Source organism: Oncorhynchus clarkii, chromosome 4, assembly GCF_045791955.1.
Source record: "Oncorhynchus clarkii lewisi isolate Uvic-CL-2024 chromosome 4, UVic_Ocla_1.0, whole genome shotgun sequence".
NCBI classification, from domain to species: Eukaryota; Metazoa; Chordata; class Actinopteri; order Salmoniformes; family Salmonidae; genus Oncorhynchus; species Oncorhynchus clarkii.
In genome coordinates, this window is record NC_092150.1 from 67,262,517 (window position 1) to 67,287,626 (window position 25,110).

Sequence of the window (25,110 nt, forward strand, 5' to 3'; positions counted from 1 at the left end):
GTCCCCTCCCTCAGTCCATGGTGAACGCCCATGTGGACGCGGTGATGATTCTGGGCGAGGCCTTTGCCTCTATGGAGCCTTTTAACTTCGGAGCCCAGAGCACCACGGAGCGCATCCACAACCTGATCCCCGTGATGCTGAAGCAGCGCCTCACCCCGCCTCCCGAGGAGACCTACTCTCTCCACCGCAAGATGGGCGGCTCCTTCCTCATCTGCTCCCGCCTCGACGCCAAGCTCGGCTGCAAGAACATGTTCCAGGAGGCCTATAACAACTACTGGAGGGGCCGCCTCAACCGACCAAGCCAGTGACGGACACCGCAGAGGGCCAATAGCAGGGCTACAGCATCAGGGTTACAGAGGGTGTGGACTATAAGGGGAGGGATGTTGACCCTAGCCAGACTTTCTCTGCTGTTAATTTAATGTATATGAATGGCACTTTTTTGCCCGTCTCTCCCCCGAACCAGAGTATGTCTGTATATTCATTACCGGTCCAAAGTTTTAGAACACCTACTCATTCAAGGGTTTATCTTTATTTTTACTATTTTCTACATTGTAGAAAAATAGTGAAGACATCAAAACTAGGAAATAATACATATGGAATCATGTAGAAACAAAATATATATATATATATATATATATATATATATATATATAAAAATATTTTATGTTTTAGATTCTTCAAAGTAGCCACCCTTTGCCTTGATGACAGCTTTGCACACTCTTGGCATTCAACCAGCTTCACCTGGAATTGTTTTCCAACAGTCTTGAAGGATTGGGCGGCAGGGTAGCCTAGTGGTTAGAGCTTGGACTAGTAACTGAAAGGTTGCAAGTTAAAATCCCCAAGCTGACAAGGTAAAAATCTGTCGTTCTGCCCCTGAACAAGCAGTTAACCCACTGTTCCTAGGCCGTCATTGAAAATAAGAATTTGTTCTTAACTGACTTGCCTAGTAAAATAAAAAATGTTAAAAAAAAGGAGTTCCAACATATGCTTAGCACTTGTTGGCTGCTTTTCCTTCACTCAGCGGTCCGACTCATCCCAAACTATCTCAATTTGATTGAGGTCGGGGGATTGTGGAATCCAGGTCATATGATGCAGCACTCCATCACTCTCCTTCTTGGTCAAATAGCCCTTACACAGTGTTTTGAGTCATTGTCCTGTTAAAAAACAAAAGATACTCCCACTAAGCGCAAATCAGATGGGATGGCATATCGCTGCAGAATGCTACGGTAGCCATCTTGGTTAAGTGTGCCTTGAATTCTAAATTAATCAGTGTCTCCCCCACACCGCACCCCCACACCGTCACAACTCCTCCTCCATGCTTCACAGTGGGAACTACACATGCGGCGATCATCCGTTCACTTACTCTGCGTCTCACAAAGACACGGTGGTTGGAACCAATACTCTCAAATTTGGACTCATCAGACCAAAGGACAGATTTCCAACAGTCTAATGTTCATTGCTCGTGTTTCTTGTCCCAAGCAAGTCTCTTCTTATTATTGGTGTCCTTTTAGTAATGATTTCTTTGCAGCAATTTGACTATGATGGCCTGATTGACAGTCACTTCTGAACAGTTGATGTTGAGATGTCTGTTACTTGAATTCTGAAGCATTTATTTGGAATGCAATCTGAGATGCAGTTAACTCTAATAAACTTATCCTCTGCAGTGGAGGTAACTCTGGGTCTTCCTTTCCTGTGGCAGTCCTCATTAGAGTCAGTTTCATCATAGCGCTTGACGGTTTTTGCGACTGCACTTGAAGAAACTTTCAAAGTTCTTGAATTTTTCCGGATTGACTGACCTTCATTTCTTAAAGTTATAATGGACTGTTGATTCTATTTGCTTATTTGACTTAGCCATATTTGGTAGAAGACCATCTTCTGTATACCTTGTCACAATAAAATTCCACAATTTAACTTTTAACAAAACATGCCTGTTTAATTGAAATGCATTCCAGGTGACTACCTCATTAAGCTAGTTGAGAGAATGCCAAAAGTGTGCAAAAATAAAATATATTTGTATTTGTTTTTTTGGTTACTATATGATTCTGTTTTGTAGAGTAATAGTGATTACTGAAAAAACTATGTAGAAAATAGTAAAAACCCTTGAATGAGTAGGTGTGTCCAAACTTTTGACTGGTACTGTATATATTTTTGTGTTATTTGGAGTATATTAACCATGGCTTTCCAGTTAACATTCACAAGACTTATCACATGGTTGATTGTCTAGGTTGAGTTAACTGGGATAAATGCCATGTGTGTGTCAGAGAATTGTAAAGCTATTGTGAATTCAAGACAGTTGGTTTCTTGTGACATAGGGATATGATACTGTCTAATGGGCATAAAACCAGTGGTGGTGATGAGACAGGAGTTAAATATATTAAAGAACAGTGATATACTGTTAATGGCCTATATTTTCCAGCATGTGGCAGTAGTTCTAGTGTCCTATGAGGACAAATGCTCATGTGATTCATACCAAAGTGTAAAAGGATGTTTTCTCACACTTAAGCATATTGCACACGTTAACAGGTTGCAGACCAATTCCTGTTGAGGGAGAAGATTTGAGGACAATCTCCTGTAAAGCCTGTCCCTATAAACACATTACATTTGTGAAACATGAAATATCATAATATATTTATCAATGATCTGCACTGTGTCATGACACGGTTACTGGATGGATCATGGGACATGGCCTTACTTCCATTGGAAATAAGAACATGCATTCTCATCTACTTTACCATGGGCCTGTAGCACCAACATGGACTGTTTTGACACTAAAGTGTTGTTCTTGTGGCCTGGTGGGCTTATGACATTTTGATCATGGTGTCCTTTATTAACAGCAGGTTTTACATCAGTTGACAAAACTGCTGTTTTGTCAATAAAGCCTGTCTTTACTTTGTGATGGAAAGACTTAAGGCAAGAGAAAAGTGATTCTAAATCACTTTGTGTGACTATAAATGCAAAAGTATTGCTTGAAGGATGTTTAGAAATGAATGCCGCTATGCATCTTTTATATTGATATCAGCAGAATTTTTTATAATCAATTACGTTCTTAGTGTTGTGATAAATATTAAATATTTGAGACTTGTTCCAATCAATGTTGCGTGTGCACTCTTTATTTTAGCTTTGGAATAGATTATTAGTCTATCTGCAGAGACAGAAATTCCTCAACACAAATGAGTAAGTCTATTGATATCAGAAGAGTTGAGAAAAAATCTTATATCATTAAGTTATTCAATATTTTATGCAACACTTGTACTTGATTTATTCTCATAGAATAAGATTAAACATTCATAAACACATTCTCATGATTGAGGCATAATGTAACAGTAGGAAACAAACTATAAGTGCTTCTAATACTAAAAGTAGAACAAGCTGAAATTCACAAATACATATGAGGGATCTTATCTTCAAAGATTCCCTCACAACAGAGGTTCTACAGAGAGAAGTCTAGTTTTGTACTTATTGAGAATCAAGATAATATTTAATTTGGCTCACTACACAGATTGTGATAAGCTTTCTTCTAAACTAGAATGAGTCACCAACGCCCTGGGTGGAAGTTGTCGAAATGTAGGTTTTTAAATAATGTTGGTGGCGTTGTAATCTTGTTACAGACTTCAAACACTTTGTGTTGCCACAATGGGGCGCTTAATGTCTAAGGACTGCTGTTGTATTTCAGTAAGGCCTTATGTATGAGAGTCACTGCAATATCATTTGTTTTACAATGCAGAAGTCCCACAGAGTCATGGAAGAGAACATTAACTTTCTCTACTACGTTGTTGTAGTGAGATGCAGATCTCTGGTCTGTGACAAAGTAGCGATCAAAAGTATGGTGCATCACCACTAGAATGGCATCTGTGTTACCTGTTGAGTGACAAAATGATGCAAGCTTTAGAAAAGTACTTCCACCCAAAAAATCATTAGACAAAAGGTTGTTCTACAACATGGACCAACACATCCTGTTGAGTAAAATGAAATCCCATGATAGAAGTAGTATTGACAATTGTATTCGGTCTAGAAATCTTTTGCTTTCATGGTGTAATCCCAAAAGGCTTTCCTACCTGGAACTTGGCTCATGGCAGCCTCAATGTCAGTTCCCACACGAGATGTAACAGGACAGAAGACCATTATGACTTGGCAGTCCTCTACACTGGTCTCCTTTCGTTTAAGTCCCAGATCCTCCACTTGTTTCATGAGTGCAAGGTGAGCGTTCAGGGTTTTTCCACACACTTGGGAATAGACTTTAACTTCTTGAAACAAAACATATTTAAATGACAACACTACATACAGTATATCCCCAAGATGTTGCAAACAAAAGCAAAGTGGTGGATTTCCATTGCAGACATTTCACACTAGAAAGCTCATCACACATCAGCTATCAGAGTGGAGAGGTAAGGAGGGATTTATGCCAATTAGATTGACTGACAGGAAATGCATGAACAAATTGTTTTCGATTAGTACAAAGCATATCTCAAGAATCTCAACCGGCAAATGTTTTGTTACATATCTGCTGAAAAAATTCCAACTTCCAGGTTATTTTCCTTATTTTTCTTTTGGGGCCTGGATGTTACCAGGTACTGATGAGGACCTATCTGAAAGTAGCAATTGAAATCAAATTCTCATCACATTGTTTCCAATTCCGTAAAGGGGCTATCTGTGATTGATACATCATTTTTTGACTTATAAATGAATTATATTGAACAGTGTTTAGGCTTTGATAATGGCCTTTGTAGGATGTTGCAGATGGCTCAATATCAGCTGCTCCTGAAGTGTACGGAGAGCATGATTTTGAGGTCTCCAGTTTGCCTCGCGACCTGAACTGCACACTACCAGTGGTACTTGGAGAAGCATATGTTATTCCAGCTGCTCCTGAAGTATGAGGTGGGGGTTCCTTGAAGTTTTACCACTGGTGGGCAGATCTGTTCTTGGTCGTTTGGTGTGGACCTCTACAGCACCTAAGGCTGAGGACAACAAAGTACTATGAATTCAAGTCCAGTGTTTTTGCAGCACATTGTTGTGAGTCTGTACAAGTCATTGTGGTTGGCTTTGCCAGCTGTAAAAGGGTTTAACATTATACAATTCTTATGTTTGAAGAAAAACATGCCATGTTTAAGGTAAAGCGCCTTCAACAGATTGCTTATGTACTGGAAATAATGTACATTTTGGCTGTTAACAGAGTAATTTTAGGCTAAGAAAAGACTGTTCGGGCTCCATTAAAGTCCCAATAGTGAATGTCTTGAATGTTTAATTTCTCAACATTTTGTATAACATTATCTATGTCTTTTGATTCATGAGGGATGAGACCCACTGTTCTGCAACCAACACAGACAGCAGTTATGTCATTTACCTGCAACATTGGATAGCTGGTTTCCTGCTATAGCAGAGTCAGCTGATGGGGACACAGCATTGCCCTCAGCCTCCATGGGCTCTTCTTTATTGTAGCTCTCAAGCAGTTCAACGTGTTCCTGAATGAAGTGCAGGGCTTTGGCCAGCTGCTTCTTCAAATCTTTAAGAATAGGGATGTAGCCATGTAACACTCCCCCAGGAACAAGTGCATCTGTAAGGAGAAAGTGACCAGTGCATACAATTACAACCAAAGAGACACCACAAATGTATTGGGTGACAGCTATGCTGAAAGTCCTTGAAAAGGGACTTACTCTTCATGACAACAGCTGGAAGGAACTCCCTAAACTCGTTAAGAATGAAATCGATAGGTTTAGCTGTGTCCTAAGAAACAAAAATAACAGAAAACATGGGGGGATTAGTACATACAATGGAAATGTACAATGAATCAAAAACCTTCATTCTATTAACTATACTGAATGATCCCACAAAGTGGTACAGTAACCATAGAAGCTTTTGGGACTATACCAACCTGTTTAGATTGGGTTAGAAGTTCACTGATCTTCTTCCTAAGTTTGAAATGCTCAAGGCCTGGCAGAAGTTCCTTCAGATCATCTCTTGTTAACTCTTGAATATCAATGTCCTTTTTAATTCCAGCTCCTGAAAACAAATATGATGTTATTAGGAGGACAGTTAACAACAACTGCATAAAGCTCAGGGAGATAACTTACTTGCAAGGGCAGATGCTGCAACTGGTGAGAGGCCCCTGATTTGCTCTTCCAAACTCATTGTCCTTGCCTAAGAGGAAGAGATTGATAGGCTATTTATTACTGTTCACAGGCTTATACAGCTGCTAACTATCATTTAATTGTAGTTACCTGAAACATATTTGTATTGTCACACTGATGCTGCTGTAAGGAAACAGGATTTGATCCCCTCTGCTCTGACCACCTCCCTCTGCTCTGACCTGTCATTCGTATTTTGACCAAGTGGCAAAGTCTGAAATGAGACGACATACCACTAGGTTTTCCTGCTCAGGGGCATCACTGGCTTCTTCTTTTTCGATTAGTTCCCAGCCCTCATCATTCTGCACCAGAGTTAAAATACACAGTACACATACAGGTCAGTGTGCATGAGGAGTATTACAACTACGTGTTATTTCCCTAGACGTTACTAATCTCAACTCAAGCTCACTTTTTCCCATTTGTATTAATTGGGGACACAATGTTCCTCTTTATCTAAATTATCATATTGAATGAAGGTGAACTACCTTTGGCTGTATTTCTGGCCTGCCCAGAATCTTTCTAATTGCGTCTTCATTGCGAGGACACTCCAGTAGTCCCTGGTTCTCATGGAAGAGACAGTCCACTGTGAGTATTACATCACCGCTGGTCACTAGTCTGCTACTGTTTGATACAGTGTACTCTGGATCGAAGGTGTGATGCAGCACTACCAGGATGACAGGTTTACCAGCTGTCAAGAGAATGAGGGACAGATAAGAGCTTTTGGAATTAGATGTCACTTTTTGAGAAGTTCCTTTATGAATTATTGATCGCCTGGAAATAGTCTCTGGTGACTGATTGTTACAGTACACTTGGTTCTGGGTGCCAAGATTACCTGGAATCTTCTGCAGTGCTGCTTCAACATCAGTTCCAGCACGAGAGACAATGGGACAGAAAGCCAGGATGACATCACTCTCCTCTAGTGACGTCACCTCAGTTAAACCTTTTGCAGTGAGACAGCGATTGATTTCCTCATGAGACCGCAGAGTATTCCCAGTCACAATGGTGAAGAATGTCTCCGTCCTCCACTCTATAGAATAATAAACATGTGATTTAAGTATAGGGTTAAGCAACTGTGACACCTCAGTTACTACATTAGCATATTCAAAAGTGTCTTACAGCTAGCCTGGTCCATAAATGGCAGTGTTGTAGGCAAACTTAAATTGTACTGTAGAAGTCGCAGCTACAATAAAGACATCTAACTAGCCTGTTTGAATCCCTTATTGTGCCCTTACAGGCAATGTCCACTAACATGGACGTGCACTGACAACATGACGGAGCCCATTCATTTTCAATGAAAGGAAAGTGGATCTCGCCAAAATGAGCACGGATAGATAAGTTTGGCGAACAGAGCGATGCAAAAAGTTGGAGATAGCGGAACTCTTTGTTAATTCCTGGTGATATTGCGGTGAAATTGACCAATTGGGGACACTATTCTACTGATGCACAAATGTTCAGCACCACAACAGCGCAAACTACAGGAATATAGAGCTCGCCCGCTTGAAGTCCTAAAATACTGAAATGAGTTATCTCTGGTTCGTTCAGCCATTCCTAACAGGTAAATTAATGGGGAAAGAATAGGGTTTTGGGATAAACGCCGTAAACAAAGTCTGAGGTTAACACAGGCTTAGGAGATATTTTGTATGAATGTAGAAGATCTCCTGGTCTGTGTTTACCACAGACCTTATTTCAGCTTTTATTCAAAATGCCTACAAAAACTCTATTTATTTCCCAATAAGCTTTGTCCAACGAACGATGGCGGAGTTAATGCCTACAAAAAGACGCCATTACGATTGCTCTCTATACCGGCGCACAAACATTTAGCACCATGGACAGCACCACGACCATTGAAAACTGATAGCTAGTCGACCTAACCTTTTCAGACACTTCCTTTTTGCCAAGATGCCCATTGTTCCCCTTCCCTTGAAATGTAGATGTGTTAAATAAATATAAGATTATTGCAATAGCCTACTGCTCTCAGACTCTTTGATATCCTACAACCGGTGGTTACCACAAGTTAATTGGGACCCAGATCATGTAAATCTTTGCTTACTTGTAAGGGCACATGCTGCATCTGGTGAGAGGCTCCTGTTTGGCTTTTCAAAACTCATTGTCCTTGCCTAGGAGGAAGAGAATTATAAACTATTTATTAGTACAAAACATTGTTCACAGGCTTACACAGCTGCTAACTGTATCATTTCATTGTAGTTACCTGACTCATACTTGTCACACTGATGCTGCTGTAGGGAAACAGGATTTGCTGTCCTCTGCTCTGATCCTGAAAAGATAACAGATTCAGGACGGTAGGCCTATTCTGATACAACGTCACAACACTTTCAGATAGAAAATACATTGTGCCCAGAGAATACATTTTCCTTGCTGTTCCTTGCTGTAAAAAGGTACATTTATCAACATTTTTCATAATTCAATAAGCCTGGGCAATCAAATAACAAATTCACTGATTAGGGCAAGGTAAGAGTCATGAGTGGATGCAAAAATGAGAAATATAATCTCACCTGCTGCTGTTTATCAACCTTTATTACGCTGCCAGGTAAGACCCACGGAGAAACAGTCACTGTTTAGATGAGTGTTGGCTGAGTGGGACGTCAAATACTGACACTGCAGAGACACAAAGGATTGCCTGTTACTGAAACACTTAATGACATAGATTGTGGCATCATTTCCCTCCTATACTAGCTTTAACGACGAGAAGGCAGAAACAAAAGTTAAATACCAGTATAAAATAGTGCTTTTGGTTGGTCGTGACAGACAACCACTACGCAGATGCACACCAGGTATCACGGTCGCAAGGCATATGAATTAACAGTAGCGGTGTGTGGATAAGTTCACTGGGGAAGCCAAGCCACCCCCCTCACCAGAAAAGCCATATTACATCCTACACTGTATGTGCTGTGATAATTGCGTTGTTTGCTGTTAATTTATATGCCTTGCGAGTGTGATATATAGGCCTAAAGGCCGAGACAATAAGAAGACACAGTGGCAGAATACATTAACAAAACCTTGGTTTTATCACAAAACAGCAACCTCTGACTGGGGAAATCCATGACGCATATTGCATGTAACAGACCTACAGACCTACATGACCTACAGCATGGTTAAGGAAGTCAATGTTTCTAACATTTTCAGACCAATAAACAACTGTTGATTTAAAACCACAGAGAGTTACCACAAGTCACAAAGAAAACAGGAGATGCCTCCACTATTCCAGCACCATTTCAACTCAACTTCAACATCGTCAAATCACCTCTGCTTAGTCTAATAGTGACAACTGAATGATACCCAAAACGATTAAGTCCAATAAACATAAGCTAAATATGATGTGGCTGTCCATGGTTCTGATTTTTGTTTGCGTGTGTGCATGCGCCTTTGTGAAAGTAGAAACGCATGCTGACTCACCCAACTTGTAGAGAAATGTTTGGATCAGAATCGCTCTTAAAATCATTGGCCAGTACGGAGAATTAAGTAAAACCACACGTCCAAATTCCTATATCCATCCATGGCTAATTTAGGAAAGAGCCAATTTTAGCTAGCTAGCCACCGATGGACAACAACACAATGAGATGCAACAATTCAAGTTGTTCCTGTTAATGACGTATGCTCTCAAAGCGATTTGATAGGAGAGACGCCAAATCCAAGCTGGCTTCCCTTTAGACTTAGATTTTTTCGCCAGGACCAATCACAGTTGAACTCACTCAGTTTAGCTCAACGCTGATTAGCACATTTTTGTTTTGCGCTCTCTGATACTTTCTCTGGTGAGATATATTCACCCTCTTGCGAATCTACAAGACCCTGCTAGGTAAAGTCCCCCCTTATCTCAGCTCGCTGGTCACCATAGCATCTCCCACCTGTAGCACACGCTCCAGCAGGTATATCTCTCTAGTCACCCCCAAAACCAATTCTTTCTTTGGCCGCCTCTCCTTCCAGTTCTCTGCTGCCAATGACTGGAACAAACTACAAAAATCTCTGAAACTGGAAACACTTATCTCCCTAACTAGCTTTAAGCACCAACTGTCAGAGCAGCTCGCAGATTACTGCACCTGTACATAGCCCACCTATAATTTAGCCCAAACAACTACCTCTTTCCCTACTGTATTTAATTAATTTATTTATTTATTTTGCTCCTTTACACCCCATTCTTTTTATTTCTACTTTGCACATTCTTCCACTGCAAATCTACCATTCCAGTGTTTAACTTGCTATATTGTATTTACTTTGCCACCATGGCCTTTTTTTGCCTTTACCTCCCTTATCTCACCTCATTTGCTCACATCGTATATAGGCTTGTTTATACTGTATTATTGACTGTTATTTTGTTTTACTCCATGTGTAACTCTGTGTCGTTGTATGTGTCGAACTGCTTTGCTTTATCTTGGCCAGGTCGCAATTGTAAATGAGAACTTGTTCTCAACTTGCCTACCTGGTTAAATAAAGGTGAAATTTAAAATTAAAAAAATTGAAGGAAATTATGAAAAACAGAGATCCGAAAAATATCTATATATATGTTTACCCCCATTTAGTGTCTCATTACTGCAACTCCCCAACAGGTTCGGGAGGTGAAGGTCGAGTAATGCGTCCTCCGAAACATGACCCGCCAAACCGCGCTTCTTAACACCCGCCCGCTTAACCCAGAAGCCAGCTGCACCAATGTGTGGGAGGAAGCACCATTCAACAGACAATTGAAGTCAGCCTGCAGGTGACCGGCCCACCACAAGGAGTCGCTAGAGCACAATGAGCCAAGTAAAGCCACCCCGGCCAAACCCTCCACTAACCTGAACGACGCTGGGCCAATTGTGCGCCACCCTATGGGACTCCCGGTCACGGCCGGTTGTGACACAGCCTGGGATCGAACCCGCATCTGTAGTGACGCCTCAAATACTGTTTCCCAGTGATTTTACCCACACTGGTGACAACCAGAACCTAAGAGGTCTTCAGCAGGTTGGGTGCCACCGGCAGCAATGACTTGAGTCTGCGCGACATCAGACGCTGTGCGTGTCTACTGTCCATCCCCTCCGTGGCGTGTTGCACCACTGCAGTATAGCTGACCATACATCCATACTGTCTAGCTTTGCCCTCTTGCGTAGGTCTTTCACTCTCTTGGCAGCTGGCTCTGCCTCATAGCCCCCCTCCGCCCCACTTTGCAGAATGTGACGACCATGTCAGCTGACACGTCTGGCAGTGGCTCCACCTCCCAGTAATCTGCGTAATGATCAACCATAATCAGGAAGTCCTTTCCTATATACGTAAAAAGGTCCATGCTCACTGTTTGCCATGGGCACTCTGGGATGTTATGTGAAATTATTGATTTGTTTTGCTGTGCTCGTGCATATTCATTACAGGCTGAGCAGTTGGATACATGTCCTTGATTCCTCTCTCATGTTCGACCAGAAAAGTGTGTCCCTTGCCTGTCTATAGCGTGCCTCCCCGCCAATGTGTCTTGCATTTATTCGGCTCAACATTTCCGGAATCAGGGTTAGAAGAAGGGTTAGCTAACATGCTAATGAGTTGCAGAGTAGCTAAAAAGTAGTAAGTAGATGAAAAGCTGCTAATTAGCTACAGTTGTCCGTGATGAGATTCCAAATCGCAACCTTTGAGTTGCTAGACGTTCGCCTTATACGTTTGACCCCGACAAACCACCCTAAGTAGCCATCTGTTTTATGTAACCATACCAAATGTAACATTACTAATTTGAGTCTCCAAGATGTACATTTACGATGTTATGTCTAGTCTATGAGACCAGACTGGAAAAGGACATCTCCAAGCACAGACTCCAATAGACCATTGAACACGTCATGATATTCGCTCAGCAGCTCTTTGGGGCACTGCTCCACTTTGTTTAGCTCGGCTGGAATTGTGAGTTACGAGTCCTAAGTGCTCACACGTAAAACCAGAGAGTAGTGGGTTTTGATCCAACTCCACAACTTCAAAGACTAGCTTGTGCTTAACCCCCTTAATGACACAGTCTGTGTTATTTCACCCCATTTATCAAATTAGCTCTCCTGAGTACAGCTTCAGTTGTGTGTTACTTGCCTGTAGTGGGGTATTTGGTGATATTCTATTTCACTCTCCTACTCACTACATGTTGCACCTGTATCAAACTGGCATTATTGTCTTTTATTATTCTGTTTTAGTTGCAAAAACCATTTCTGGCACTGAGTGAGCTGTAATGATGCAGGCCAGTTCCTCTCTGTCAGAGCATCCCTCTCTCTCTCTCTCTCTATATATATATATATATATATATACACACAGTGCCTTGTGAAAGTATTCGGCCCCCTTGAACTTTGCGACCTTTTGCCACATTTCAGGCTTCAAACATAAAGATATAAAACTGTATTTTTTTGTGAAGAATCAACAACAAGTGGGACACAATCATGAGTGGAACGACATTTATTGGATATTTCAAACTTTTTTAACAAATCAAAAACTGAAAAATTGGGCGTGCAAAATTATTCAGCCCCCTTAAGTTAATACTTTGTAGCGCCACCTTTTGCTGCGATTACAGCTGTAAGTCGCTTGGGGTATGTCTCTATCAGTTTTGCACATCGAGAGACTGACATTTTTTCCCATTCCTCCTTGCAACAGCTCGAGCTCAGTGAGGTTGGATGGAGAGCATTTGTGAACAGCAGTTTTCAGTTCTTTCCACAGATTCTCGATTGGATTCAGGTCTGGACTTTGACTTGGCCATTCTAACACCTGGATATGTTTATTTTTGAACCATTCCATTGTAGATTTTGCTTTATGTTTTGGATCATTGTCTTGTTGGAAAACAAATCTCCGTCCCAGTCTCAGGTCTTTTGCAGACTCCATCAGGTTTTCTTCCAGAATGGTCCTGTATTTGGCTCCATCCATCTTCCCATCAATTTTAACCATCTTCCCTGTCCCTGCTGAAGAAAAGCAGGCCCAAACCATGATGCTGCCACCACCATGTTTGACAGTGGGGATGGTGTGTTCAGCTGTGTTGCTTTTACGCCAAACATAACGTTTTGCATTGTTGCCAAAAAGTTCAATTTTGGTTTCATCTGACCAGAGCACCTTCTTCCACATGTTTGGTGTGTCTCCCAGGTGGCTTGTGGCAAACTTTAAACGACAATTTTTATGGATATCTTTAAGAAATGGCTTTCTTCTTGCCACTCTTCCATAAAGGCCAGATTTGTGCAATATACGACTGATTGTTGTCCTATGGACAGAGTCTCCCACCTCAGCTGTAGATCTCTGCAGTTCATCCAGAGTGATCATGGGCCTCTTGGCTGCATCTCTGATCATTCTTCTCCTTGTATGAGCTGAAAGTTTAGAGGGACGGCCAGGTCTTGGTAGATTTGCAGTGGTCTGATACTCCTTCCATTTCAATATTATTGCTTGCACAGTGCTCCTTGGGATGTTTAAAGCTTGGGAAATCTTTTTGTATCCAAATCCGGCTTTACATTTCTTCACAACAGTATCTCGGACCTGCCTGGTGTGTTCCTTTTTCTTCATGATGCTCTCTGCGCTTTTAACGGACCTCTGAGACTATCACAGTGCAGGTGCATTTATACGGATACTTGATTACACACAGGTGGATTGTATTTATCATCATTAGTCGTTTAGGTCAACATTGGATCATTCAGAGATCCTCACTGAACTTCTGGAGAGAGTTTGCTGCACTGAAAGTAAAGGGGCTGCATAATTTTGCACGCCCAATTTTTCAGTTTTTGATTTGTTAAAAAAGTTTGAAATATCCAATAAATGTTGTTCCACTTCATGATTGTGTCCCACTTGTTGTTGATTCTTCACAAAAAAAATTATGTTTGAAGCCTGAAATGTGGCAAAAGGTCGCAAAGTTCAAGGGGGCCGAATACTTTCGCAAGGCACTGTATATAATATCCTCCACAACATGCACTTACTTTATCCTGCCTGACACACCTTGACAAAATGCATATCAAGCCTAGATAGACGATAGTGCAGATCTAGCGCCCATGCACTATCCGCTGCCCAAACTAGAAAAATATACACAAATTAAGATGACCAATTCGTAGTCTACTTACCGCATAATACTGTCACGACGTCAACCAACACAGATAATAAACAAACTAGTCACAATCACTTTTGGACGAGAGGTTCGTCAAATACCAGATCAAAAGTAATATAATCTTAATTTATGTAAACACTTCTGTGTCGGTATTTTCACTCTTGAAACATCCTCCTGATTTCTAGTAATCAGAAAGTGAAAGTGTCAGGCTATAACAGCCCAGCCCGTTGGTTGGTGAGGGATAACGTTCAACTCACAATCAGCCAAGCGTCTCTATGGCTCTGACAAAATAAATAGCCTCCTTTATTTATTCGTTTTTATTGGTTTCTTGCACAGCAGGTCATTATTGTCACAACAATACACCAATTTCTGACAAAGTAAAGGTCAAATAGCTTGACACAATGCAAGTATTAATTGGTTTAACAAAAATAATCTACATGAATTTGTGAGTTCATTGGCTCGTATATTAGATAAAGTAATGTTTAAGGCATGTCTAAGGCATGTTCAGTATATTATTTAAACAATAAGGGCTGGGGGGGTGTGGTATGTGGCCAATACACCACAGCTGATGCTGCCTTCATAACCAAGATGGAGGGGGGAATTTACCGGTGATGCATTCACGTGCTTTGAACTAGTTTAGAAACGCTGATTGGCTAATGGCCAACGAGCTGTGTAACCTATCAACTAAAAGTACAGCTATCATGCTCGTAAACATATTACTATAAATAAACAGTTTTGTTTTTGCATATAACTTTTGAAAATGTCTGGAAATGTGAAAATGTGAAGTGTCTGGATACAGCCCTTAGCCGTGATATATTGTCTTTACACGTGTCGCATTCAACCAGTTAGCATGTCGTACATTTCCGAGTTCCGACCAGCACGTGAACGCTGCAAAAATGTTTGACGCAATCAACATCTTGGAGCCAAACTACCCGGTTTATAATATTGAATATATTGTTTTGTTCGTTCTGTACTGCCTTGGCATCAGTGGGCTTTGGCATCTCCAGTTCATCCCCAGTCATCTCTGTGTCCAGCACGTGAACACAGCAAAAATGTCTCATATACCACAGCTTTCAGCCAATCACCATCCAGGAGCTAAACTACCCGGTTTATAATAATATTGAATATATTGTTTTGTTTTATCACAGGTATAACCATCTCAGTCATTATCAATGTATAAATTGTATTTTAAGCACACATTTCTTATTTGAAAAGAATTAGATATCTTTTTAGAGCAACAAAAACATTTGATTTCTAGTTTATAACATGACAAATATTAATTTCTAATTATACATGCTATTGAGGGGAGAAAACAGCAACAGTGGTTGTTGAGGAAAATGTCACAACAGCTTGTCTCCTGAGAAGAGATTAACATACTGTCACGACTCCTACCGAAGGTGGCTCCCCTTCCTGTTCGGGTGGCGATCAGCGGTCGTTTTCACCGGCCTACTAGCTGCCACTGATCTTTTCTTCCCCCTCCTCCCTCCTTGTCTGTTCATTAGTTACACCTGTTTTTAGTTAGGATAATTAGTTGGGCTTTATTATCCAGCCGGCCCCGCCTGCTGGGTGTGCGGGATTGTTTTATGTGTACTCGTGTACACGCCTGTAAGTCACGGTTGTTCGTGTATGTGAATTATTTTTGGGACTGTTTAGTTCCCCTGTGCTTTGGGGCATTTGTTTTGAGTGGCGTCATTTTCAACTGTGGTGAATAAAGAAGTAGCGCTACTCTGAACTCTCTGTCTCCTGCGTCTGACTTTTTCCCCCACTACACCCCGGGCATTACAGAATCCCGCACCATTAAGAATGGAGTAAGCAGGAGCAGCTGCCAACCCCCTCCTATCGATGGAGGAACGTGTCCTCCACCACACCACCGTCCTCCATCGGATCCGCCATGGACCAGATGATGGAGAGAATGGACCGATGGGAGAGGAGTGGTATCCTCTCTCCACCTTCGGTTTCCCCAGCTCAGGATTCCCCTTCTCCTCTCTCCCCATCCCCCGGCTCCAGCGCTCTCCGTCTTGCGCTCCTGAGGGATTATGATGGAGCGGATGCGGGGTGTCAGGGGTTCTTACTCCAACTAGAACTGTACCTGGTGACCGTGAGACCCACTCCCTCGGGAGTGGAGAGGGTGAGTGTCCTCGTCTCCTGCCTGACGGATCGTGCTCTGGAGTGGGCAAAAGCAGACTCAGCGAAGGAGCACCACCCGGAATTCACCCGCTGCTTTCGTGCCGTGTTTGACCACCCTCCAGAGGGCCGAGCGGCGGGAGAGTGACTGTTCCACCTTAGGCAGAAGAGAAGAGGAGAGGAAGAAGAGGAGCGCCCAGGATTACGCCTTGGAGTTCCGGACGTTGGCTGCTGGGTCTGGGTGAAACGACAGGGCCCTTATAGACCACTGCCGGTGTAGTCTCCGGGAGGACGTCCGCAGGGAGCTAGTGTGTCGGGACACTGCTCTCTCCCTAGATGAACTTATTGACATGTCTATCCGGCTGGACAATCTGCTGGCTGCCCGCGGGCGTTCGGAGAGGGTCCTGTGCGTTCCACCACCCAGCGCCCCCGCTCCCATTCCAATGGAGTTGGGAGGGGCCGTGCCGAGGGGTACCAGAGGAGGAGGCTCCCCCTGCACCAGCTGGGGTCGGAGAGGACACACGGCCGATCGGTGCTGGGGGGGGCCGTCTGGGAGTCGAGATGGCCGGCGGAACGCTTCTCGGTCACCCCAGGTGAGTAAGCACCAAACTCACCCAGAACCCCCTGTTGGTCACATGTTTGTCTTGATTTTTTTCTTTGATTTTCTCCCCTCTTCCCAGCATAGGGCGCTAGTTAATTCAGGTGCAGCTGGGAACTTTATGGATCAAGCTGGGTGTTCCGCTCGTGTCGATAGATTCTCTCTTCCCCGTGCACTCCCTAGATAGCCGGCCATTAGGGTCAGGGTTGGTCAGGGAGGCCACGGTTCCACTGACATGCTGACGCAGGGGAATCATAGGGAGCGGATAAGTCTCTTCATCATGGATTCGCCTGCGTTTCCAGTGGTTCTGGGGATTCCCTGGCTGGCTAGTCACAATCCTAATATTTCGTGGAGACAGGGGGTTCTCCAGGGGTGGTCAGAGGAGTGTTCTGGAAGGTGTCTGGGAGTTTCCATCAGTGCCACATCGGTGGAGAGTCCAGACCAGGGTTCCACGGTGCGCATCCCCCCCGAATATGCCGATTTGGCAATCGCTTTCAGTAAAAAGAAAGTGACTAAATTACCACCTAATCGACCGGGAGGGGATTGTGCGATAGATCTCCAGGTAAACGCTGCGCTTCCCAAGAGCCACGTGTACCCATTGTCCCAGGAGGAGACGTTGGCTATGGAGACATATGTCACGGAGTCTCTGGGACAGGGGTACATTCAGCCCCCCATCTCACCCGTCTCCTTGAGTTTATTTTTTGTGAAGAAAAAGGAGGGAGGTCTGCGTCCGTGCATTGATTATAGAGGTCTAAATGCCATCACAGTGGGGTTTAGTTACCCACTACCTCTCATCGCTATGGCGGTGGAATCATTTCACGGAGCACAGTTCTTCACAAAACTGGATCTCAGGAGCGCGTATAGTCTGGTGCGTATTCGGGATGTAGACGAGTGGAAAACCGCATTTAGTACCACATCGGGCCACTATGAGTACCTCATCGTGCCGTATGGGTTAAAGAATTTTCCAGACGTCTTTCAATCCTTTGTAGACGAGATTCTCAGGGACCTGCACAGGCAGGCCGTGGTTGTTTATATAGATGATATTCTGATCTATTCCGCCACCCGCGCCGCGCATGTGTCTCTGGTACGCAAGGTGCTCGGGAGACTGCTGGAGCATGACCTATACGTCAAGGCTGAGAAGTGTGTGTTCTCCAAATGAACCGTCTCCTTCCTGGGTTATCGCATTTCCACCTCAGAGGTGGTGATGGAGTGTGACCGCATTAAGGCTGTGCGTAATTGGCGGTGAAGCGGTTTTTGGGTGAAGCGGTTATTGGGGTTTGCCAATTACTACTGGAGATTTATCCAGGGTTTTGGCCAGGTAGCACTCCCATTACCTCACTGCTGAAGGGGGGCCCGGTGCGTTTGCGTTGGTCAGCAGAGGCGGACAGAGCTTTCAATAGGTTGAAGGCGCTGTTTACGGATGCACCCGTGTTGGCGCACCCGGACCCCTCTCTAGCATTCATAGTGGAGGTGGACGCGTCCGAGGCTGGGGTGGGTGCCGTGCTATCACAGCGCTCGGGTATGCCACCAAAACTCCGACCCTGCGCTTTCTTTTCGAGGAAACTCAGTCCAGGGGAGCGTAACTATGATGTGGGAGACCGGGAGTTGTTAGCAGTGGTCAGGGCTCTGAAGGTGTGGAGACACTGGCTTGAGGGGGCTAAGCACCCCTTTCTCATCTGAACCGACCACCAGAATCTGGAGTATATTCGGGCAGCTAGGAGACTGAATCCACGTTAGGCAAGGTGGGCCATGTTCTTCACCCGATTCCGGTTTACTCTGTCGTATAGACCAGGCTCCCAGAACGTAAAGGCTGACGCACTGTCCCACCTTTATGACACAGAGGATCGGTCCACCGAGTCTACTCCCATCCTTCCCGCCTCGAGGCTGATGGCACCAGTGGTATGGGAGGTGGACTCAAACATCGAGCGGGCGTTACGGGCAGAGCCTATGCCTCCTCAGTGTTCGGCTGGGCGGAAGTACGTGCCGCTTGGTGTTCGGGACCAACTGATTCGGTGGGCTCACACCCTACCCTCCTCGGGTCACCCTGGGGTGGTGAGGACAGTGTGGGGCCTCCGGGAGAAGTATTGGTGGCCCACCTTGGCTAGGGACGTTAGGGTTTATGTCTCTTCCTGTTCGGTGTGCGCCCAGAGTAAGGCTCCTCGGCACCTTCCTAGAGGGAAGTTACAACCCCTCCCCGTTCCACAATGGCCATGGTCTCACCTATCAGTAGATTTTTTGACCGATCTCCCCCCATCTCAGGGGAACACTACGGTTTTGGTTATTGCTGATCGGTTCTCTAAGTCCTGCCGTTTCCTCCCGTTGCCCGGTCTCCCTACAGCCCTACAGACTGCGGAGGCTATATTCTCCCACGTCTTCCTGTACTACGGGGTGCCAGAGGACATCGTCTCTGATCGGGGCCCCCAGTTCACTTCGAGGGTCTGGAGGGCGTTCATGGAACGTCTGGGGGTCTCGATCAGACTTACCTCGGGTTTTCACCCCGAGAGTAATGGGCAGGTGGAGAGAGTTAACCAGGATGTGGGTAGGTTTCTGAGGTCCTATTGCCTGGACACTATATCATCAGGCACCCCATAGTGCCGGAAGACGTGCGTAAACAAGGCTTCCGCAGTCTCTAGGGCCGTAGGGAGACCGGGCAGAGGAAGGAGACGGCAGTACTTAGAAAAACGATCCACAACAACCAGGATTGTAGTGTTTCCCTGTGATGGGGGAAGATCGGTCAGGAAATCGATTGACAGGTGTGACCATGGCTGTTGTGGAACAGGTAAGGGGTGTAGCTTACCTCTGGGCAGGTGCCTAGGAGCCTTACACTGGGCGCACACTGAGCAGGAGGAAACATAAACCCACACGTCCTTAGCCAAAGTGGACCACCAGTACTTCCCAGTCAGACAGCGCACCGTCCAACCGATGCCTGGATGACCAGAGGAGGGTGACGTGTGGGCCCAATAGATCAACCGGTCACGAACAGCAGACGGGACGTACAGACGCCCAGCGGGACACTGGACGGGAGTGGGCTCTGCACGTAACGCTTGCTCAATGTCTGCGTCCAACTCCCACACAACCGGAACCACCAGGCAGGAGGCGGGGAGTGGAATCCATGGGCCGCTCCTCTGTGTCATACAGCCGGGACAATGCGTCTGCCTTCACGTTCTGGGAGCTTGGTCTGTAGGAAGGGTGAACACAAAACGGATGAAAAACATGGCCCACCTGGCCTGGCGAGGGTTCAGTCTCCTCGCTGCCCCGATGTACTCCAGATTGAGGTGGTCAGTCCAGATGAGAAAAGGGTGTTTAGCCCCCTCAAGCCAATGTCTCCACGCCTTCATGGCCTTGACGACAGCCAACAGCTCCCGGTCCCCCACGTCATAGTTTCGCTCCGCCGGGCTGAGCTTCTTCGGGAAGAAGGCACAGGGGCGGAGCTTCGGTGGCTTACCCGAGCGCTGAGAGAGCACAGCTCCTATCCCAGCCTCGGACGCGTCCACCTTCACTATGAACTCCAAAGAGGGATCCAAATGAGCCGGCACGGGAGCCGAGGTAAACAGAGCACTCAGGTGACCAAAAGCCCTGTTCGCCTCAGCCGACCACTGCAAATGTACCGGTCCCCCCTTCAGCAGTGAGGTAATGGGAGTGCTACCTGGCCAAAACCCTGGATAAATCTCCAGTAGTAATTGGCAAACCCCAATAACCGCTTCACCCAAAAACCGCTTCACCGCCAATTACGCACAGCCTTAATGCGGTCACACTCCATCACACTCCATCATCACCTCTGACCTTACCAAAACCCCGGTAGTAGTTGGAAAACCCTAAGAACCGCTGCACATCCTTTACAGTGGTGGGAGTCGGACAATTACACACGGCTGAAATGCGGTCACTCTACATCTCCACCCCTGAGGAAGAAATGCGGTACCCTAGGAAGCAGACGGACTGTTGGAAGAACAGGCATTTCTCAGCCTTGACGTCCAGGTCATGCTCCAACAGACGACCAAGCACCCTGCGCAACAGGGACACATGCTCAAGTATATCAGAATGTCATCAATATACACCACTACACCCTGCCCGTGCAGTTCCCTGAAAATCTTGTCTACAAAGGCTTGGAAGACTGATGGAGCATTCATCAACCCGTACGGCATGACGAGGTACTCATAGTGCCCTGAGGTGGTACTGAAAGCCATCTTCCACTCGTCTCCCTCCCGGATACGCACCAGGTTGTAAGCGCTCCTGAGATCTATTTAAGTGAAGAAGCGCACCCCGTGCATTGACTCAATTGCTGCGGCTATGAGCGGTAGCGGGTAACTATACCTCACAGTGATCTGGTTCAGACCTCGATGGTCAATACACGGGCGCAGACCGCGCTCCTTCTTCTTCACAAAAAATAAACTTGAGGAGGCGGGTGAAGTGGAGGCCCGAATGTACCCGACGCAGAGATTCGGAGACATATGTTTCCATAGCCTCCGTCTCCGCCTGTGAGAGGGGATACACGTGACTCCTGGGAAGTGCAGCGTCTACCAGGAGATTTATCGCACAAACGCCCCGTCGATGGGGTGGTAATTGAGTCGCCTTCTTTTTGGAGAAGAGCCAAATCGGCATATTCAGGGGGAATGCGCACGGTGGAGACCTGGTCTGGACTTTCCACCGTAGTAGCACCAACGGAAACCCCTAAACACCTCCCTGTGCACTCTCGCGACCACCCCGTGAGAGCCCTCTGTTGCCAAGAAACAGTGGGGTCATGACAAGCTAACCAGGGTAGGCCTAGCACAATGGGAAATGCAGGAGAGTCAATAAGAAAGAGACTAATTCTCTCCTTGTGACCCCCCTGCGTCACCATGCCCAGAGGAGCGGTGGCCTCCCTAATCAACTCTGACCCTAATGGTCGACTATTTAATGCATGAACGGGGAAGGGCACTGCCACAGGAACAATGGGGATCATGCATGTCCACGCAAAAACCAAGCCATGAGGTCAAAGGAATTGTCCGTAGAGCTCCAAGACAGGATTGTGTCGAGGCACAGATATGGGGAAGGGGACCAAAACATGTCTGCAGCATTGAAGGTCCCCAAGAACACAGTGGCCTCCATCATTCTTAAATGGAAGAAGTTTGGAACCACCAAGACTCTTCCTGGAGCTGGCCGTCCGGTCAAACTGAGTAATTAGTGGAGAAGGGCCTTGGTCAGGGAGGTGACCAAGAACCAGATTGTTGGCCCGTCAGGAAGTCCAGGATCAAGTTGCAGAGGGAAGTGTTTAGTCCCAGGGTCCTCAGCTTAGTGATGAGCTTTGAGGGCACTATGGTGTTGAATACTGAGCTGAAGTCAATGAATGGCATTCTCATATACAGTTGAAGTCGGAAGTTTACATACACCTTAGCCAAATACATTTAAACTACATTTTTCACAATTCCTGACATTTAATCCTAGTAACAATTCCCTGTTTTAGGTCAGTTAGGATCACCACTTTCCTACCTCATGATACCATCTACTTTGTGAAGTGCACCAGTCCCTCCTGCAGCAAAGATCCCCACAAGATGATGCTGCCACCCCCGTGGTTCACAGTTGGGATGGTGTTTTTCGGCTTGCAAGCCTCCTGCTTTTTCCTCCAAACATAAAGATGGTCGTTATGACCAAACAGTTCTATTTTTGTTTCATCAGACCAGAGGACATTTTTCCAAATAGTACGATCTTTGTCCCGATGTGCAGTTGCGAACCGTAGTCTGGCTTTGTTATGACGGTTTTGGAGCAGTGGCTTCTTCCTTGCAGAGTGGCCTTTTAAATTATGTCGATACAGGAAAGAGCCAATTTTAGCTAGCTAGCCACCGGTGGACAACAACACAATGAGATGCAACAATTCAAGTTGTTCCTGTTATTGAAGTATGCTCTCAAAGCGATTTGATAGGAGAGACGCCAAATCCAAGCTGGCTTCCCTTTAGACTTAGATTTTTTCGGCAGGACCATTCACAGTTGAACTCACTCAGTTTAGCTCAACGCTGATTAGCACATTTTTGTTTCGCTCGCTCTGATGCTTTCTCTGGTGAGATATATTCACCCTCTTGCGAATTGAAGGAAAATTATGAAACACAGAGATCCGAAAATATCTCTATATTTTTTGACCCCCATTGTGTGATATGAGATCTCATTGCTGCAACTCCCCAACAGGTTCGGGAGGTGAAGGTCGAGTAACATGACCCGCCAAACCGCGCTTCTTAACACCCGCCCGCTTAACCCGGAAGCCAGCTGCACCAATGTGTGGGAGGAAGCACCATTCAACAGACAACCGAGTCAGCCTGCAGGTGCCCTGCCCACCACAAGGAGTCGCTAGAGCACAATGTGCCAAGTAAAGCCACCCCGGCCAAACCCTCTCCTAACCTGAACGACGCTGGGCCAATTGTGCGCCACCCTATGGGACTCCCGGTCACGGCCGGTTGTGACACAGCCTGGGATCGAACCCGCATCTGTAGTGACACCTCAAATACTGCTTCCAGTGATTTTACCCACACTGGAGACAACCAAAACCTAAGAGGTCTTCAGCAGGTTGGGTGCCACCGGCAGCAATGACTTGAGTCTGCGCGACATCAGACGCTGTGCGTGTCTACTGTCCATCCCCTCCGTGGCGTGTTGCACCACTGCAGTGTTGCTGCCCATACATCCATACTGTCTAGCTTTGCCCTCTTGCATAGGTCTTTCACTCTCTTGGCAGCTGGCTCTGCCTCATAGCCCCCCCTCCTCCCCACTTTGCAGAATGTGACGACCATGTCAGCTGACACGTCAGGCAGTGGCTACACCTCCCAGTAATCTGCGTAATGATCAACCATAATCAGGAAGTCCTTTCCTATATACGTAAAAAGGTCCATGCTCACTGTTTGCCATGGGCACTCTGGGATGTTATGTGAAATCATTGATTCGTTTTGCTGTGCTCGTGCATATTCATTACAGGCTGAGCAGTTGGATACATGTCCTTGATTCCTCTCTCATGTTCGACCAGAAAAGTTTGTCCCTTGCCTGTCTATAGCGTGCCTCCCCGCCAATGTGTCTTGCATTTATTCGGCTCAACATTTCCGGAATCAGGGTTAGAAGAAGGGTTAGCTAACATGCTAATGAGTTGCAGAGTAGCTAAAAAGTAGTAAGTAGATGAAAAGCTGCTAATTAGCTACAGTTGTCCGTGATGAGATTCCAAATCGCAACCTTTGAGTTGCTAGACGTTCGCCTTATACGTTCGACCCCGACAAACCACCCTAAGTAGCCATCTGTTTTATGTAACCATACCAAACATAACATTACTAATTTGAGTCTCCAAGATGTACATTTACGATGTTATGTCTAGTCTATGAGACCAGACTGGAAGAGGACATCTCCAAGCACAGACTCCAATAGACCATTGAACACGTCATGATATTCGCTCAGCAGCTCTTTGGGGCACTGCTTCACTTTGTTTAGCTCGGCTGGAATTGTGAGTTACGAGTCCTACGTGCTCACACGTACAACCAGAGTAGTGGGTTTTGATCCAACTCCACAACTTCAAAGACTAGCTTGTGCTTAACCCCCTTAATGACACAGTCTGTGTTATTTCACCCCATTTATCAAATTAGCTCTCCTGAGTACAGCTTCAGTTGTGTGTTACTTCCCTGTAGTGGGGTATTTGGTGATATTCTATTTCACTCTCCTACTCACTACATGTTGCACCTGTATCAAACTGGCATTATTGTCTTTTATTATTCTGTTTTAGTTGCAAAAACCATTTCTGGCACTGAGTGAGCTGTAATGATGCAGGCCAGTTCCTCTCTGTCAGAGCATCTCTCTCTCTATATATATATATATATATAATATCCTCCACAACATGCACTTTCTTTATCCTGCCTGACACACCTTGACAAAATGCATATCAAGCCTAGACAGACGATAGTGCAGATCTAGCGCCCATGCACTATCCGCTGCCCAAACTAGAAAAATATACACAAATTAAGATGACCAATTCGTAGTCTACTTACCGCATAATACTGTCACGACGTCAACCAACACAGATAATAAACAAACTAGTCACAATCACTTTTGGACGAGAGGTTCGTCAAATACCAGATCAAAATTAATATAATCTTAATTTATGTAAACACTTCTGTGTCGGTATTTTCACTCTTGAAACGTCCTCCTGATTTCTAGTAATCAGAAAGTGAAAGTGTCAGGCTATAACAGCCCAGCCCGTTGGTTGGTGAGGGATAACGTTCAACTCACAATCAGCCAAGCGTCTCTAT

The 25,110-nt window shown here is 45.2% G+C and overlaps 2 protein-coding genes across 16 annotated transcripts in view; one reads left to right on the top strand and one right to left on the bottom strand.

The window, feature by feature from the left end:
- The window catches only part of LOC139407147 (atypical kinase COQ8A, mitochondrial-like), a 40,588-nt gene extending 37,496 nt beyond the window's left edge, over positions 1-3,092 (top strand). For all 3 annotated transcript variants that reach the window (XM_071150629.1, XM_071150630.1, XM_071150631.1), the window contains exon 15: positions 15-3,092. In XM_071150629.1, coding sequence (XP_071006730.1) covers positions 15-308 — 294 coding nt within the window. In that variant the 3' untranslated portion in view covers positions 309-3,092. The remainder of the gene's footprint in view (positions 1-14) is intronic.
- On the bottom strand, positions 2,802-25,110 carry LOC139407149 (uncharacterized). Of its 13 annotated transcripts, none has more exons than XR_011634070.1 (14): positions 14,159-14,325; positions 8,636-8,738; positions 8,332-8,391; positions 8,173-8,239; positions 6,955-7,149; positions 6,608-6,810; positions 6,356-6,424; positions 6,069-6,135; positions 5,870-5,997; positions 5,652-5,721; positions 5,342-5,551; positions 4,720-4,955; positions 4,056-4,586; positions 3,083-3,858 (listed from the first exon to the last, which is right to left on the bottom strand). XR_011634070.1 is itself a non-coding variant. In XM_071150633.1 (12 exons), the coding sequence occupies exons 3-12, from the start codon at positions 8,338-8,340 to the stop codon at positions 4,849-4,851; spliced, it is 1,125 nt and encodes a 374-aa protein (XP_071006734.1). In that variant the 5' UTR covers positions 8,341-8,397; positions 8,636-8,738; positions 24,850-25,110; the 3' UTR covers positions 3,083-4,848. The 13 variants fall into 13 exon arrangements, 7 of the variants coding, with proteins under 7 accessions (XP_071006738.1, XP_071006734.1, XP_071006737.1 ...); XR_011634068.1 differs by having other exon boundaries at positions 8,332-8,396; XR_011634072.1 differs by lacking the exon at positions 6,356-6,424 and having other exon boundaries at positions 8,332-8,396.